Here is an 18,400-nt window from a genome sequence, read left to right on the forward strand (position 1 = left end):
ATTGACAATAAACGATGAAACGTACCGTTTTGCAGTCGTAAAAATAATCATGAAAATTGATTTGATGGCAAAACGTTGAAACAGCTACACTGCATGATCGACATCGTGGTTTCAGGCTCAGGCACACTTGATGAACGTGACGAAAGCTCTGAACGAACTAGAAGAACAAACTCGTCAGAAGAACGTGCTTCGATCTTGGATAAACCAACAAAGAGCTCTGTGCGCCGAATGGAAGTCTCGGCCAGCGAAATTAAGATCCGAAGCTGCACACGCCGAGTTACAAGCGATGAACGACTTACTTGGAAACGTTGGCGAACGTCGAACTCACGCGTTGACCGAACTATCGCTTAACGAAGACGATCAGGACATCGAGGAAGGATTGAACAAACTGGAAGCAGAGTTGACGGATGCTATCGCCGGAAAACAAGCTGCTCAGGATCTGATTCAAAAGTACAGAACACAGGTGCAGAGTATTCAAGCCTGGTTGGATGTCCTATCGAAGAAAGTTGACGTTATCGAGAAAGGAAATGGGCAAACTATCGGTCAAAAGATCGCTAGCGTGAAAGAGATCACAACGGAGTTCGAGTCTCAGGGACCTGGAAAGTTGAACGAGGTGAAGACGTTGAGCGATCAAGTGATGGATTCTGTGAGCAACTTGGATTCACAGCAGATAGAAGAACAAATTAAGTCTGTCGAAAGAAGATACGCTGATATAGCGAAGAAGCTGCAGAGGAAAGCGCAGGTATTGGACATGACTGCTCAAGGAATCGAGGCAACTAGGCAGGAGATCGAAGAGAATCGTGATTGGATCGAGCAAAGGAAACAGCAAGCCCAGGTCTCTGATCCAGTTGGATTTGACAGCAAGCAGGTGGAGGAGAAGCTCCTTGCTCTGAAGGTAATTTCATCAGAAAGGATATTGAGATTTCAAAGAATTTATTTATTTGAAAGAGCTTACATTTTTTAGTCGAGTAGTTGAATTATTATGAATTTCGTATTTATTTTATAAATCAGAGAACTAGAGTTAAAGTTTTAGTTCTACAATTATAATACTTCTACTTTAAATTTGTTACGATAAATAAATTTTCCTCGATCTTCATAAAACGTTATATAAATTTTAGGCGATGCTGAAGGAAGCAGAAGGAAAGCAAATGGTGATCGATACCCTGGAGAAACGAGTCGGTAACATGCAGAACGAATTAGAGGCCAATGAACAGCAACAATTGGAAAATGAAACGAAAGCTTTACGTGGCGAACAATCTCGGCTTTGTACGATCTTAACCGAAGGAATTTCCAGTGCAACGGCTGCAGCCGACGCTCGTCGCAAGTTCGAAGGTGATCTGGAACGAGCACGGGGTTGGATCAAGTCGAAGAGCAATAACTTGAAGAAGCTGAGTGGGTATCTGCCTTTGAAGGCGTCGAAAGTCGAACAGGATATCGTTCAGCACGGAGAATTGGAAGCTGACATCGATTCCTTCAGTGAAAAGGACCTGAATGATATTTTGAAGCAGGGGCATAATCTATTGAAGGAATGTAACGAGGAGGATCGAGCGAAATTAGGAAAAATCTTGGACGAAATGAGCAAGGATTATGACGAGCTGAAGAGCGAAGCGCAAGAGAAGCAGGCAGCACTCGCGGATCTTCTTCAAGGACGAAAGGCCTTCGAAAATGAAATGGACAAGTGTAAGAGATGGATCAACGAAGCTGAAGTGGCCACGTCTTCGGATCTGAGGTCTTCTAGCATCGATATTTTAAGGGAACAGCTGGCTAAGGTAAGACACAGGTTCCTGTAGCGAGTTGCGTCACAATGGACGTACAATGATAGCAGAATGCATTGTTTTCTGTAACGTAGAATCGTCTGTATTTCCATTTATTGTATCTAAATACTCAGGCACAAAGGGAACTATATATGAAAACTTTGCTTGCAATTTCAGAAGTATCGTAATAAAAAGCGCGATCAAATTCTAATCGCGAGATTACCATTCTAATTCAATTCTATTATATTACTGTTCGGATTATAATCTCGCTTTCGTTCTCCATTCATCCAACCAATTTTTCATCGTCGATTAATTCCCACTTCTCGCGTATTTCTCCAGTACGATCGTCTAAAGAAAGAGGCAAAGGAGTACGCGGACGACATCGAGAAGCTAATACAGCAAGGAAAATCGATTCTCCCAACCGTGAGCGACGCTGACAAACTCGAGCTAAACGAGCAGTTGCAAAACATGAAAGAAGCTCACGGCAGAGTGGCTGGTATCATAAATGAAAGAGCTCTGGCTCTTCAAAAGAGCATCGACGAAGCTGAAGAATCATTGGCAAGGATTGCCGAAGCGGTTCAATACATGACAGACGTGCAGAAAGAGCTTCACGAGCTTAATAAACCGATCGGTTCCCGCGTCGAAGACGTGGAAGTTATGCTGAATGCGTACGAAAAGATCTTAAACGATTTGAAAGCGAACAAGGCGAAACTATCCGATCTCCAATCGGTCAATGTATCTGATCTTCACGGGGTATTGACTCAACAGGACGACCTCATAAAGGCTATAGAATCGCAAATTGCGAAACTTCGCCAGTTACTTCTGTTGCGACAGCAATTCATCGCCCTGATCACTGATATTACGACGTTCATTGCTAAGTACACGGAGATCGTTCGAGACATCGAGAACTCAGGTCAGACCACGGAAGAAAAGATCAAGAGGTAGGAAATTTTTTACTTCGTATTATTTATCCAGCTATTGGGAACGAACGTTGTATATTTTGATGTTTATACATTTTGGAAAATTGAAATATTTATAAGATCGATGAATATTTTGTTATTCCTGATTAGCGCATTAGCAGGCTGCTGTAAAGTATCTATCATAGAAATATTTAACAATGTTACTAACTTTTATTTCAGTGTTGATTATCCTTCGTAATTAAACACGACTGTATCCGATTTTTATTCAGATACGACGATGCCATTCTAAAGATCCAAGAATGCGAGGCGACGCTCGCAAGTGCAACGGACAAGGGTCAGCAAATCGCAGCAGAAGGTTCGACCGCGGATAGAAACAACATAACGGAACAACTACAATCACTGAAGCAACAACTGCAAGGTCTAAGAAGAGCCGTGGAAACTCAGAGGGAGCAACACGAATTAGCTGCGGCGGAACACAAGAGACTCGCGAACGAACTGGCCGAAATTCTCGATTGGTTGGAAGATAAAGAGAAAGAAGTGAAATCTAGGCCTCTCTTGGAGAGAGATCCGACCAGCGTGGAAGCTGAACTGAAGAATCACAACGTATTATGCGAGGCTGTCAATGAACATCTCGACAGAATCAGAAACTTGAAAAACTCTGTGCCTCACGAGGAAGGAATGCCTGGTTCGTTGAAAGAAATGCTCAGCGAAGCAGTGTCTCTGTTGACCTCCTTGCCAAGGGAAATGGAAGAACGTGGAAATTATTTGAAGACTAACATGAAACTCAGACAAGAGTATGCTGCTCTTACTGAGAAACTTCGAAGTTGGGTTCGCGAAGCAGAGGTTAGACTGGAAAGCGACAAAGATGGACTCGATTTTGAGAATATCCTGAGCGATCTCGAGGAGCACAAGGTTCGTATATATCGAACAATTCGATTAAAATGAAATAGTTTGACGTTAACAGCTTGAAAGTCTTGAAAATCATATCTGAAACGTATGATTCAAGATTTGTGAAAATCTTTGAATTAGTATCGGATCACATTGAAAGTGATTCAAATTATTTGCTACACTTCTTTACCGTATTATTTCGATGAATTGTTCTTGCAGATTTACTTTAGTAGCGAGCCAACGATTCGCGAGCTGGTGTCTCAGCAAATACAACAAGCAGGTGACAAAATTTGGCCATCGTTGACTACGTCCGAGCAAGAAGAACTGAGCGCGGAACAACAGCAACACACTCAATTACTGAAGAACACGTTGAACACCGCAAAATCTCAACGTGCCAGATTGGAACAAGGAGCTGAAACTTGGAGAGACTACACGCAAACCCTCGAGCGAGTTCGAGCTGTGATCGCAAGGAGTAGATTCACTGACGAACCTGTCACGACTCTGGCTGGATTGCAATTTAACATCCAGAAGATCACGCACGCTCTCAATGATATACAGGTTAGTCGATAATCGTCGCACGTCTGTTTGTCGTTAACGATTACAAGACAATTAGACGATGTTTCTGGCCATTTACTAATAAATGTTATCACGTATCGGTAGAAAGAAACAAATTTTTATTTTTTCGTATAGAATCAACAGTTCGAATTGGACCTTTTGAACGAGCGCAGTCAAGAAGTGCTTCGATTGGCTGATGCTAATAACAAAAAGACGATAGAAACACAAATCGCCGAAATCAGTGCGGAATGGAGAGAATTGGTTTCCGGGTTAGAGGGTCGCAGAGACGCTCTCGAGGCGCTGTCCAAACATTGGGAAGATCTTGAGGCGCAATGGTCTGTCATTGAAGCTCGTGTAAATGTCATTGAAGAGAAGAGCAAACTTTTGGATACCGTAGTTCGGTCTAAGCAACACTTGCAAGACGTTATCAAGGCTTTACATGTAAGCACAACGTCTCTCTAATAATTGGATGGTGATAAAAAGAAAACTGTTTTGATGTCGTAGAATTTTATCTTGAAATTTTATTTACTTTATTTAGAATGAAAGTAATTCAGTTAGAAATCAAATGTGTAATAAAAATACGATGTAGTAAAACGCAAGAAGACATTTTATATGTATAAAGACCTTGAATAAAAAAATATAAATATGTATTACTTTGTGAATTTTATTAATCTTGCTTTTTACTGTGTACAGGAGCTGGTAGCGGAAGCGGAGAAATTGAAACCGATGACAGAGGAAGTGAAAGATCTATCAGGACCTGTTCTAGCGTATCTGGCAGCCTTCACAGAGGCACCAGCCCACGCGCTCGAGAAAAAGCTGAATAAGTTGCAGAATTCCGTCGAATCGTGAGTCGAAACTGCTCTTTTCTTGTTGCGATGTTCCAGAAGCACTGCCAAGGACACTATATCGGTGTCACCAGAGGATCATATATTTCTTGATTCGCGAACGCGTTTCTTTCGAAGTCGAGAAAACTTTTTACTTATTAAAATTTACTCCACAAAGCGTTCATTATTAAATACGGTTTATATTCCATTCGTGTCTCGTAATTTTCCGTTTTTATTAGAAAACTATTTTATATCTGCTAGAACATAATTTCACACAGATCTACTATTCATCGATTGGCAATTACATTTCTTACTCCGCTTTTGTTATTATTAGATTTTAATTTCTGTTATCAAGTTAAGATTACATATTTATCTTCTATATTTCATTTTCTTGCAAAATATCATTATCCAGTGTTCCGCCAAACTGCGGAATCATCAACGAAGGAACCATGCGGTGCGATTGTGTGCAATTTCGACGCATGTGCATGCGTGTGTATGTGTGTATGTCTGCTTATGCATATTACCATCCCTTTGAAAGGGCTAGGTAATGTCTGCTTCCCCCACCCTTTCATATGTTTTGTTTCAGGCTATCTTCGCATCGAATATCAATATATTATTTAATCATATGTGTATATTCTTGCAATTCTTTTCTGACATAGTACTCTTTTCAGGATAATTTATTTATAGCCACCGATCGTTAGAATTCATCTATTATTCATTTCACATCAATCTATAAATAGTGAATTTGAGTTTCTGCGTTAAAAGCTCGTTCATCTTACGCACGCTGATCGTTCTTTCTTCAAGATGAATAATATCAAGAAGTCGATTTCGAAACGTGGATTCAACCGGGAGGGCGGTCTCGTTGAAATTTTCGCCGAGGAATAACAAAAATTGAAGAAATAAAGAAACGATGTCGAAAGAAGGGAAAGGACAAGAGTTGTGGTTTCTCGATAGCGGCAGATTCTTTATGGATTACGACACCTATCGATTTAGCATGCATTACGTGTCCTACTGTGTTGTGTCATAGCCAAATTAATCCCATGACGTAATTAGGCCTTGGAAAAAGTTGTGCACTGCGTGTCGCGATATGCATTGCATCATAAAATTAATATCCAGAAACGAATATAAAATAAGCCGACCGGAGATGCCGATCTTATCCGAATCATATTTCATCCAGTACATAGACTTTAAAAAAAAAAAACTGGTTTTTCTCGATTAATAATGAATGATGTGGATCGTGATTATCATCGCTGCTGAAGTTAATCTCAATCAGCCGGTAACTCTCATTTTTTATTCTAATTGAAACGTATCTATGAACTGATCAAATCTGTTCATTGATATTTCCCAGTTATACGATCTTCGAAAATAATTAAAACAGAATAAAGAAGAGTGGAACTTCTTAAGCAGAACCTGTTCCACCCCCTGAATATTAACTAATTCGATCAATAATTCCTTCCACGAACGAATAGAACCGATTAAGATACAAACACGAAAGCGGATTATTTTCTCCGATCTCACTGTACAATCCAATAGTATACAAGAAATAGATCGAAATATATAAAAATACATAAATGGCAAATCTCGACACGTTCAAATTACCCATAAATGCACAAACGCCCACGATTCATCACGCCTACGACAGTTCTATTTCCACTGATGCTGTTTGTAAACATGTTTCAATAGATTGCGCAACGCGTTTCCCGAGTAATTCGCACGACGTCGTCGTCGGGTCATTAATCGAGTGATATTAGGTAATCCGTGACTCTCTGCATTCCCATCGATTCGAGAATCGCACGTGAGGAGAACAAACGAGAGAAAGAGAAAGAAATAAAGAGAGAGAGAGAGGGGGGGGGGAGAGACGGCTGGGAAGACCTTGCACGCCACCGCGGTATGTTCTCGTTTCGAAAAGGGGTTGCATTCGCCAACCCCGCACCGAATCGTGGCCCTCGCTCCCTCAGACTGCTTGGTTGTCGATCGAATTTGCACTAAATATAGATTTGACGAGGAAAAGTGAAGCGACCGCCTTGGCGGCACGTTGGCCCGTTTCTGAATTTCATGGCGTAATATCCGCGGCACGGTTTGCACACGTCAGTTACCATTCGCACGCGGCGCCGCACACTGGAAATAAAGCATGACGAGAGAGTTTGTGGTTGTTAAGTAGTCGAGGTTGGTCCGCGTGTCCTTTCAACCAGCCGTTTATTAAATTATCGTCTCAGATAGTCTCAATTATACCGAGTCGTTTACGCGAACCTGACGTTCCGTGGTTATACGACCGTGTCGAAGAATCTCGTGATTTCAAGGATTATCCGTGCGATAATAAAGGATACAGTAAAGTGTATAAATCGTTTGTGATTCCAACGATTTTTCCTGCGATAGCAACGATTATGATAAAGTCTATAAATCGAATTGCAAAATTTTGCGCAAGATTGAATCAGTAACTTTGGTGTCTATAATCGGATCGTGGATTTCATTTGAAAAAGTGATTACACGTGAATTTGTTGTGTTCTATTCGAATTGTATTTGTCGAGGATTTTATTCAAAGTTTATTGTATAGTGAATCAAACGATATATAAGAGTGTCTGACGAGTATCGCTGTCAAGTTGTGCAAGAGCCGAACAGACCGGCAAGTGCGTAGACGCACGTTGATGGTGAACGAGCACGGCATGTCGATTGACAGTACGTAACAATGAAATTTTTACGGTCGTCTATCGGGATAATCGGATCGTACGCGGTTATTGGCTTAAATATTATGACCGTTAGCCCTCGTAGCCTCTCTATCAGCAATCGATACCGAAGCGGAACGACGAAACGTGTTTCGGTGCAGCACGTGTCTGTTCGGCGTTGCCGTCTCTGCAATGTAACAAAGAAATATTCCTGAAGCGAGTGCCGGTCGTGTTACAGAAAATTGTGTAGCAGTGATTGTTTACTCTGCTCTTTTCGTTTCTCCGTTTCTGAACGATGATACCGATGGATCGTGCTGGATTCTACGTGACAACTTTTAAAATAGAAGTAAAGTTTCTACCATGAACGTAGAGGTGACTGATACGCAGTTTGATTATCCTCCTTGGTTTATTTAAGCTTTTGTTGCTAGAGATAAAGCTTCTTCGATAGACTCACGTAGATATTCCAAGATCGCTTCAGATCGATTTTTAGATGCTGGCAGTACTATTTTTATCGTAGATTCGTATCGTGGCTTCCAGGGTCGATAATAATAGGGTTCGCAAGTTCCATCGTCGTTTTTTTGCCAGTTTTATGATATTTTATTCGGTCGTTTGCTTCGCGTCATCAACGAAGCTGTGCTTACGAATGAAAATATACCAGATTCCAGTATATATGTATCATATACAGAATCGACGTGATCAAGTCCTTATAATTCCGAAGAATTACTTAACTGTGTCGTGAAACTTAACATCGGTATGACCCAAATGAAGCGAATGACAGCAATACATTTAAACTGCGGTGTTAGACAAAGCACGCTATGTCGTCCGATTTTCTTTTTACTTAAATCAATAGTTCAAATTCAATAGTTATAAGTAGACTCTCCACATTTACTTACACAGATTGATATTTTTATGAATAGAACCACGGAGATTGAATCCAAATAGAAATTCGTATCGCTACTAATCTTTTTGAATATTTTTCTTCTAAATACGAACGTTTTGTTCTGCATTTTCTGTACGTTTCTACGTTCTTAATGTTCTTTATTCTACATGTACGTAAGAAGATCCACACGGTCTACCGATAAAAATTCTATCCAAAGACTAAATACGCGAATTCGGATGGAGATCTTTGTTCCTTCGCGTGTTGCAACATCCGATGCAACCTTTCGATTTACATTGTAATCATACAACGTTCGTTGAACGTGCCAAAAAGAGTAGGAAAGAAGCGCGATGGCAAAGATCTTCGAGCCAATGAACTCGCCTTGCTCCCGAGGCGTCTTTGCTCTGCAACACGATGGATAAGCCGTAGGAAAAGGAAACAGACGAAGACGAGAAGAAGAAAAAGTCAGAGAGAGCTATATTATTCTTAGGAACAGCGCGGCGTGCGCCGCTTTTCGGCTGTCGTCGATTTTCGTTCCTGTCCGGCCTGGCGAGCGTTTAGACGTAAGCCGCATGCGTCGCGGCGCCTCGCCAAAAGGAAAATTCAAAGCTAACGCTATTACGCCCTTCTAATAACGTTTCGAACCGCGAACGCTGCTGTTTAGCTTGATCGTGCCGCGCCATACTGTTGTCCGAATTTAATTTCACGGCGGATTTTCAAATATCTCACGCGATTCGAACGTCGTCTTAAAGAAGTCGGTTTTAAAGAGGAACGACTGATCGTCGTGCCAGGCAGGGATAAACCGAAGAACGAGATTTGTCGAGAGATTGACAAATTTATCGATTCGATCACGAGGATCCACCACTGTTACTGAAATTGGTATACACGTACCACCTTTTTGCTGTTGAATCTCACCGCCGATAGATATTCGTTCGCGTGTTTCTTCAGGGATGGCTATTTTCCTTAATCTTTTTCTTCCCTTTTTTCGTTCTAAGAAAGTCAGATAGTTTAGATAGGAATTTTTATTCGATTCGTCCAAGTGTCCTTTGGTGTTAGAATATTTCAAGAGGATAGTGCTTCGTTGGAATATGGTGGATAGATCCTGCAAAGAGTGGATCATTTGATCGGTGTTACGGAAATATCTCTGTGCTGGAGCACGTTGGATCGAGTCGCATGCCCGCATAAGGATTGCATCACGTGCACGAGATACTTCCGGAACTTGCTGCCGGCCGCGATGTTTCAAGAGCAATAACGATCGTCTTGCAAATATTTCAAAGTGCAGTTTCTATGTAACGCTGCGCCACGCAAATTCGGAAAATTCAAATCACCGGATTTACATAAATTGCAATTTTTCTCTCGTTCGTAGAGAAGTCTCGATTATTCGAAATATCGTATCGTATTAATTTATGTAGCGCACGTTTAAAAACATATTGTCTATTTCGAGGATATTGAAAGTGAAAAAGATCGAACGAACACGATTAATTGAGCTGTTCTTCTTTTCTTATTTAATCTCGTATTAGTCAGCGACGATACAGAGCGCAACGTGTTTCGTAAATTTCTGTTCCGTCTTGAAAATACCACGACCGCCGGCTGGTGATTGCACCTTGTGTTAAACGCCGTTCATTATTAGCTACGATGATGTCATCGTGGGAAAAGAAACGCGTTGCGCGTACGAAACTTGACATTGACATCGCGAGCCCTCCGCGTATTCTGAAATTCCGCTTCCGGGCTGATACTTGCAGACGTTAGGGCTTTCTCGAACAATTGTCACATTAATAAGACAAGTGAAGAACAATTTGGCAACAACTTATACAATGGCACCGACAGTTCTTCCTCTTCTTTTTTAGAAAATATCTTACTAAATCGTGGCTTCGATTCAAATTGTCGAGATGAATTTGTCTGATTTCTAGAGGCTTCTACGTCATATTTTATTTCTTATTAGACTTCATTTTGCAATTACAGTAACCTGAATGACTAATCAAAATTGCATCCTTAACGCTGATGTCATTGTTGATCAACGTGAAACATCACGAAAACACGATGCACCGGTTCGTAATCGGACATGAGGCGAATCCAAACGAGACGATGACTGATTTCGACGTTTCTCGTAGCACGATACACCTATGGTGATGTCGTCATCTTTTATGAAAACTCTTGGCACCGCTCTCTATCAAAACATTCTTTGATCTTCTTAGCTACAATGAAGCAAATTCAAGCAATTCGTACCGTGATCCAATAAAACAATCTGCTCTTCTATAAATTGCTCTATTCTACTTTGTTATATCGGCGTTTCTCTGTCAACATTTCTCGGTTCACAAAATGTTTTAAATACTATATCGTGCATTTGAATTATCAGTAACTATAGAATAATTTCTAAATTAAATAAAACATTCCATAAAATGAAAAAGACAAGTAGCTAATCGAATCCTTATATATACACGGATTGTTAGAAAATAACAAAATCAAATCTTCGAATCGACCAATTGGAATTAAGGAACAGGATTTGTACTAAGATTTCGATCTCGTTTGTTCGTCGTTTGATGGAAATTATATAAATCTTGTTTCTAATTCTTTTCGGTGGAGTGCAGCGTAACTTTATGTAAAAACGTGCAACTCGAAGATACTTTGATTCTGTTACTTTATAACGAACTCGTGTATAATTCTATAAGAAGTTAAGAAATTATACTTCTAGGAATTCGATATAAATTCAAATATAAGCATACCCAAATCACGACTAACGACAGAGCAATTCTAAAACGAAGTGTGAAATTCCAATAAAAGAATAATTCCGGTTCCGACATGTAACCAACAGACTCCTCGCACAACCACACACGGATCGTTCGTCTACTTTTAGCCAAAGCGTCCTCCGCTCTGGCTGGAACGAAGCCAACCATAGTTGAACCAGCGACACGCATTTCCGATTCTAATTTCGTCGCACCTCTGCCTCGGACAATTCCTTCTGACCGATCGATCCGGCGTATCCTCCGCCTTCTTTTCTTCTTCGTCTCGTGACTCCTTCGTCGACCTGTAGCCTACGAGTAGGCTGGACAGGAGCGCGATGATCGCGCATTGGCACGCATTATTGGAGACTCGTAGGCCACGAGAAATATGCTAAAATCTATTTTTACGCCTGGCCTCCGTGCACAAGCACGCTGCTAAGGGGCAAATCGTTTTCCGTTAGTAAGGTAGCGACCACAGGCTCGCCGACGGTCACGTTGGTATTCCCTTGGCTCTGTAAACACTTCTAACTTCCAACTGGTTCGTGTACAAAATACACGCGTATTCGTGAACGTGTATGTTGCTCGGTATCTTGCGGAGAACACGCGTAAGTTGTTGCTGTTCGAAGCTTGTTTGACGGCAGGTTATTTCAAACTTTCTTACTGTTACTTCTTCTTTTGGTTCTACACAACTTCGTTTCGCTTCGTGCAACACGATATTAGGAGCTATCGAAGCTGCGAAGTTTCGAATTTTAATCCTAGAAGACACGCTACTATCGCTAGAAACTCCTTTGGCGCCAGGCTATTTCGTAATTTACATTTCTGTCTCTTCGTTTCGTAAGCAGTGACGGATGCCACCAAACTTGTGAAAGCTCGAGCTTTGACCTTCGAAGAAGTGCCATTTACGTTCGGAGCTACTTTGGCGCCAGGATATTTCACGGTTTACGTCTGCGTCTCTTGGTTTCTGCGCCGCTGCATTCCGATTTTTCTTTTGTAACGAGCACTTTCCGTTCCGAGTATTTTCATCGAATCGTTTCATTGCGGATTTCTTCGCTTCGAATTCCATTTCAAATCATTTTTTTCTGTATCTGTTCGCTCGGACGAATTTTATTGTCTTTTCGTGATGAACCTGTCATGGAATGGGATCATCGCGGTTCAAATCTCGACCTCGAAGGAACATCGAGAAAAACGATAAAGCCTCGCATTGCGTTTAAAACATCGTTGCATACAAATATTCTTACGCGAGGAATATCATCGGAGAATGAAAGAATTCGGTGCTCCTTGTAGGCTCATCGACTCCCTGCAGACGAAATCCAAGAAGGCGGACGAGGACTTGGAGGCGTTCGAAGGCACCGAACGTGAGATCGAGCAGCTGAGGAAGCGTTTGAACGAGGCGCGAGAACGCGCCTCGAACCTTTACGTCTTCGGTCCGGATCAGGACGCGACCGAGGAGGAGCTTGACGAGCTACGCTGGGCTGTCGAGCAGCTCCTCGACAGCACGAAAAAGTTCTCAGGAAGCACTAAGGCGCGGTACCAAGCTAGCCAGCAGCTGGTCCCTAGTGATCTTGCTCAACACCTGACAGCCCTTGAACTTTGCGCTGAAGCGACGGCGCAAGCGATGGAGGAGAAACAGAGGGAACAGAAACGGGCTAGAACCGTCAGGTCGGATTACTTAACCGATCTCGACGAGGTTCAAACGTGGATCAGACAAGCTGAATTGAAGGTGCAAGACAGATCCATCGAGCCTGCCCCTCTAAAGGAACAATTGAAACAGGTGCAAGACGAGTTGGGCACGATCACCGACAAGCTCGAACGATTAACGAGAAACGGCCGTACCATTGCGGAGAATACGAGGGACGATACTGAGAAACAGTTGATCGACAGCACCGTTCACAATGTCACTGAACAGTTGAACCAAGTTAGGAACTGGCTGGACGAGAGGAAGCAAGTGGTAGCTGATACCATTGACGCTTGGCAGAGATTTTTGACGTTGTACGAGGCCGTTAAGGCATGGACCGAGGAAAAGAGACAGTTCCTAGTCGAGCCATTGAAGCTCAGCACCCTTGTGCAGGCTAGGCAGAGGCTGCACGAGTATTCGGTACGTCCGAAACACGTCTATCGAACCGTGATCCTTTCGACTAGTGGAGAAAGCCAGGAAAACGTGGGTTTCTCAAGTTAGAATTTATTTTCGGTCTTTTCTTGGGATTGGCCTTTGCTCGATCCCTTCGTCCGACTTTGTTGCATAGAAGCATCCCTTAAATTTTCTACTGTCTATCGTCGAACAGTTAATATATGCACACTGGTTACAAAGAACGTTGACACACCATTGCATTTAGTATATTTACATACCAATTAATTAGGTCCAAGTATGTTAAATTTCTTATTACTCAGTAGTACTTTCCTTTGACTACAAAGGTTTGATATTACTGGAAATAAAATGTAGATACGCTTCGTTGAAAAATATACTTTTTGTAGTCGTTGCAAATGGCCACAATTACCGCTATATTACTGTAATATTCGATTCTTGAAAAAGCAATATTTCAAAACTATAACTTCCAAGTGTAATTCCTATTGGACGCGACATACAACCGGAAAGCTTCAATTGTAACAGCGATGCAGACTATACGCGCTATGCAGACCCAGAGTTCTTCGAAAACGCACGTTCCTTTGCATTTCGTTCCACGAATGGAGAAATCACGGTTCGCTATTCGTATCTATCTTTCTGTCAACCGTTCGTTCTATTAATCTTCGGGGTGGGTTTGCAGACAGCCGTAAAAAGCTGCAAACAGATCAACAAGAATCTCAGTGATATGGGTAAGGAGCTCGAGAGTATCGGTCAGGTTTGCAGCGTGGGCGACTTGCCCGAGAAACTACTCGAAGCTGAAGAAGCTAAAGTCCAAGTAGAGGGTCAACTGTTGGAAAGGGTTGGTTTTTCTCGATCGATCAGCGAATCTTATTTAGTTAGGGGAGGAATGAACGTGCGTAAGATGAACATCGTTTCAAACTATTCGTTTCAGAACGCGCTGCTGCAAGAAACTAGCGAAGAATGGGAGCAGTGCGAGCGAAAGATGAAGGAAGTGAGAACGTGGATCGAGAAAGCGAAACAGAGTCTCGAGTCGCCGCAGAACAAAAAGAAACCATTACGGGATCAACATAGTATAAGGGAAAAAATGCTGAGCGATATCGCGATACAGAAAACGAAAATTGGTATGTCGATGGAGAAACTTCAGGTTCACTTCCGATCTGGGATTGGTGGCGATAGTCGAATCGGCGAAACGGTTGACGAGCTGTTGGCCGAGCTAGACAATCTTAATACCAATGTGAGAGAACAGACTACGGCATTAGAGGCTTGTCTAGCTCAGATTGATCAATACCAACAGGTTAGAATTGCTCAGAGGATTGTTTTTTCTTTCTTTTTTTTTTTTTGTTGCTCTAGACTGGAGCTGTATTCTTTTGAAACTTGATTGCTGATCCGGTTAGAATTTTAGGGAATTAGCTTTATTATTTATCATTTAGGGAATGGGAAATTAGCTTTATACGTAGGCAATGGAGAAGTTTAATCGGAATATAGGAAGTTTTATCACAGTTTGAAGTAAGTCGAACAGATAGGATCAATGGAAAAAATGAAATAATGGTGGTGAAACGGTTAAAGGGTATAGCAAAGCTTATTTTTCTGACGCGTTACCTTCTTACGTAGGTGCATAGTTGCATTTGTTGCACTATGGAAAATTCGATTGCACTCTGTTCAGATGCATTGGTGTCCTTGTAAAAAAAAAAAAAAAAAATGTAATTGCATTCTGCAAGCGTATTGCTATAAGAAGAATGTAATTACGTGTATAAAAGGATTGTACAGTCCCATGTTACAAGTGCACTGTTACACCGATGAATGAATTGCATATAATTCCTTCGGATTTATCCTACAGAAAGGTGAAACTTCAAAGAAATACATGTGCTATACCATTGAACTATCTTCAACACTATTCCCCTATCTACAATCATAAAAAAAAAAGATTACCTGTATGCGTAGAATCATAGTAGCGGGTTTTCTAGAAATAAAGGGGATCAGCAATCGTTTCAATGACGCCCAAAAGAATACGGCTGACGTCCGTTTGTCGTTCTAGGAGATACAACAGTTGAGGCAACAGATTATGCAGGTGGAGCAGCAACTAAGGACAATACTGAGCCCGACGTATCTGTCCGCCGATAAGGAGAAGGCGTTACAGGAGCAACAGGTAGGTTTGTCTTGATCCCACCTTTTTACCACCTGCACAAGTGCGCTAAAGCAGCAAGTTGATTTTTTGCATCTGCTCGATACCAACTGAAGACCACCACCAGGATAATAATCGCGTACTTTTCGAATCTCTCCCATTGAAACGAGTTGTTTCTTCTTTACTTTTTTTTTTTTTTTTTTTTTATTCGTATATGTATTAAATTCGTGGTCGGGGGTAGTTTTTCATCGGTAAATCACGGACTTCTCTCTGGCATCTGCTCTCGAGACACCATGCCTGTTCTCAAAATATTAATTTCTCAAGTGACTAACAATTAACCGTCGATCGAGCCAACATTAATTCCTTAACCGCGTCAGGGTAAAATAAGATTTTTATTGGCTACGGATATTTGTGAATTCCACGTATATTTTCATTTCTATTATTAAAATATAGTTAAATAGATTAACGCGAAGTGGCCAATATAAATTTGTAACATCCATATCAGAATTATACCAATCGGAATTTGGAAACATTTTGATAATCCATTTTGAAGAGACAGAGGTCGACGTACCTTTTTCTGATTATAATTTCAATCAAGGTGTTTCCGTTTAAATTTCTCCATGCCAATACCCTTATTTTCATTTCATACGCATCATTACAATTATTTCTCCTTCCACTCCAAAGCTTTTCTTAAACAATTCACCAATGCTTAACAATATAACATCTGTTAATAACATGAAACATATATAACAATCGCTAAACATCTATTCATATCTTTCTCTCACTTTCTTTAACTCTGTCTCTCTGTCTCTCTCTCTCTCTCTCTTCTTACTACTTCTTCGCATCTCTCTCGAAAAAATAAGTTAATCTGTAATAACATCATGCTGATTCCATTATTTCAAAAATTGCGAATTTATATTGAAAGAAAAATATAATTCACGTGCTCTCGTTGAAATTTTAATACAAATATATTGATCGTTCTTTCGTCAAGATAGCGATTGAACGATCAATATCGAGTTCGTGTATTCGCATGCTTAATCATCGTGGTGGTACATCTGTTACGCGGTATTGGTTGGTATCATGCTCTTGACTAAGGTTTTATCTCACCTGTTCTTTTTGTAACTGAGAGATCAATCGGTCATACATCACTGTTCACGCACGTCTCTGCGTTTATTCGTCTGTTTCTCTACTTTCTATACGTATCTCATGATCCATGTATACATCACCATACTCTTAATGACACACCTATATGTTGTTTCGTGATGGGGTTTACTTGATTTTGCTTGTTTTCTCTTTTCTTTGTATAACGTCACGTGTTTCTATCTTATTTGTACTTTTCTTTTCTCGCCGTCTCTCACTTGTCTATACTATCTATGTATCAATGAGTGTTACAAGAATAACGCAATTCTGAATCTTTTCGAATTGCACCGCACTCTATATATATTACATATATATATATATATATATACTTATATCCATAGAGTAAATAGAATATGAAGGAAAAATTGTAATAGTCGCACAAAGATATGTAAAAGTCGCATCAGTATGTGTAAAAAAAAAAAAACGAAACGAACGATTGTCTTGCAACGTTTCGTCCACCACACACAGAAATGTCTGTTTCACACACCGTTTCACAGTAGGCTTTTTCGATCGAGTTTCTGTCGTTCACGAAAGTAGCGCTCAGCTGAACTTGTACGTTACGATTCGAATGTATACGCAACGCGAGCGTTCGTCCTGTCGTGTCGAGAAACTCGAACATCGACAACGAACGCGATCTATACGTGAAAAAAAAAAAGATGTATTACGCAAGAAAATCAAGTGACCTCCAAAACGCGCGCCGAGACTTGTGAGAACATAGCGAACACAAGTCAACGCTTCGAAAGACCAGTCGAACTTACCTCGATAATTTCTCTTATGTTCATTCGTTTCATTTCTCTTTCTTGTTCTTTTTCATTTAACTTCACATTGTGTTCGCTCTTTTTTCTTGTTTAACTTGTCTTTAATCCATCGCATCGGCTATTTGATTTACGAACATTTTGTTTGCTGTACCTTTTCCCGCCTCTCCTATAAAAATACAAAAATCCATCCTCCGTTTCACGTCCCACGTCCCGCCTTCTTCGTTTCGTTTCTGACCATCGTTTCTGCTTCGCCATCGTCGTCTTTTGGGGTTCTGCGGCGTCTACACGATTATTAATCGTCTCAATTACTCTCCTTTGTTCTCACCTTTCTTTGGTTTCTCGGATCTCTGTCTCTCTTCTCTTTCGATCGAAATTTTGTTCACGATTTATCGTCCATCTCGCTCGATCGCTCGGCGTGTTGTTGTTTCTTCGTTTGCTCTGCTCGTTCGTATAGATCTGTCGGGAGAAGATCAAGTCGTTGCAGAGCAAAATCCAGGCGCGTACCGAGAGATCGAAGATCCTCGTGCAACGTGGCAAGCCCGATCCAGAACCGTTAGATCCATGACCAGTTTGGTCGTTTAGAGTCGATTGAGATCGTCCAACGTTCTCGCGATTCTACGTGATCACGATTTTGACAGCCATTAGTGTCGTTCCTCGCGTTCTTTTCTCACCCGGTTCAATTCCGCGCACTATATCCGGAGCGAAGGGTACGTCGACACCAAATTGGCGACAGAATCGAAGAGATTCGAATTCTTCGAGCTTCAAAGAATCCTGAAGTCTTCGATCTATCGTGTAAAAACGTCGACGTTCGTCCTCGTCCACGGAATGGAAACCGATCGATTTTTAATACCTCAGGATCTTTTTTAGCGAACTTTATATTATATATATGAATGTATGTATGTATACGTATATTGTCTATATTACATTATATCGAGCAAACTTTTCCTAAAACGTGTTATTCGTTCAGGCATAGAGAGCAGAGTTGCGTTCATATAAAAGAAAAAAAAAAAGTAACAAAACCAATTACCAGTATACTGTTTTAAAAGAGAGAATAAAGAGCCCTCTTTATCGCCAAGCAATCTTGTATTTCTTCGCG

At 41.1% G+C, this 18,400-nt stretch overlaps 1 protein-coding gene across 14 annotated transcripts in view; it reads left to right on the plus strand.

Annotated features, from left to right (window-relative positions):
* LOC117237654 (nesprin-1) overlaps positions 1 to 18,400 on the plus strand; it is a 112,207-nt gene that overhangs the window by 46,337 nt on the left and 47,470 nt on the right. For 11 of the 14 annotated variants that reach the window (XM_033501907.1, XM_033501828.1, XM_033501897.1 and 8 more), the window contains 11 exons: positions 116 to 895; positions 1,119 to 1,769; positions 2,094 to 2,695; positions 2,944 to 3,586; positions 3,782 to 4,120; positions 4,253 to 4,558; positions 4,811 to 4,962; positions 12,486 to 13,296; positions 13,964 to 14,122; positions 14,216 to 14,578; positions 15,320 to 15,430. In XM_033501907.1, the coding sequence (XP_033357798.1) occupies positions 116 to 895; positions 1,119 to 1,769; positions 2,094 to 2,695; positions 2,944 to 3,586; positions 3,782 to 4,120; positions 4,253 to 4,558; positions 4,811 to 4,962; positions 12,486 to 13,296; positions 13,964 to 14,122; positions 14,216 to 14,578; positions 15,320 to 15,430 (4,917 nt within the window). Of the gene's footprint in view, positions 1 to 115; positions 896 to 1,118; positions 1,770 to 2,093; positions 2,696 to 2,943; positions 3,587 to 3,781; positions 4,121 to 4,252; positions 4,559 to 4,810; positions 4,963 to 12,485; positions 13,297 to 13,963; positions 14,123 to 14,215; positions 14,579 to 15,319; positions 15,431 to 17,758; positions 18,380 to 18,400 lie in introns of those variants that run through there. The other 3 variants (XM_033501933.1, XM_033501943.1, XM_033501954.1) reach the window with 1 other exon arrangement.

The sequence above is a fragment of the Bombus vosnesenskii genome, unplaced genomic scaffold (genome assembly GCF_011952255.1).
Source record: "Bombus vosnesenskii isolate JDL3184/JDL3185 unplaced genomic scaffold, Bvos_JDL3184-5_v1.1 scf7180000013264, whole genome shotgun sequence".
Classification (NCBI taxonomy): domain Eukaryota; kingdom Metazoa; phylum Arthropoda; class Insecta; order Hymenoptera; family Apidae; genus Bombus; species Bombus vosnesenskii.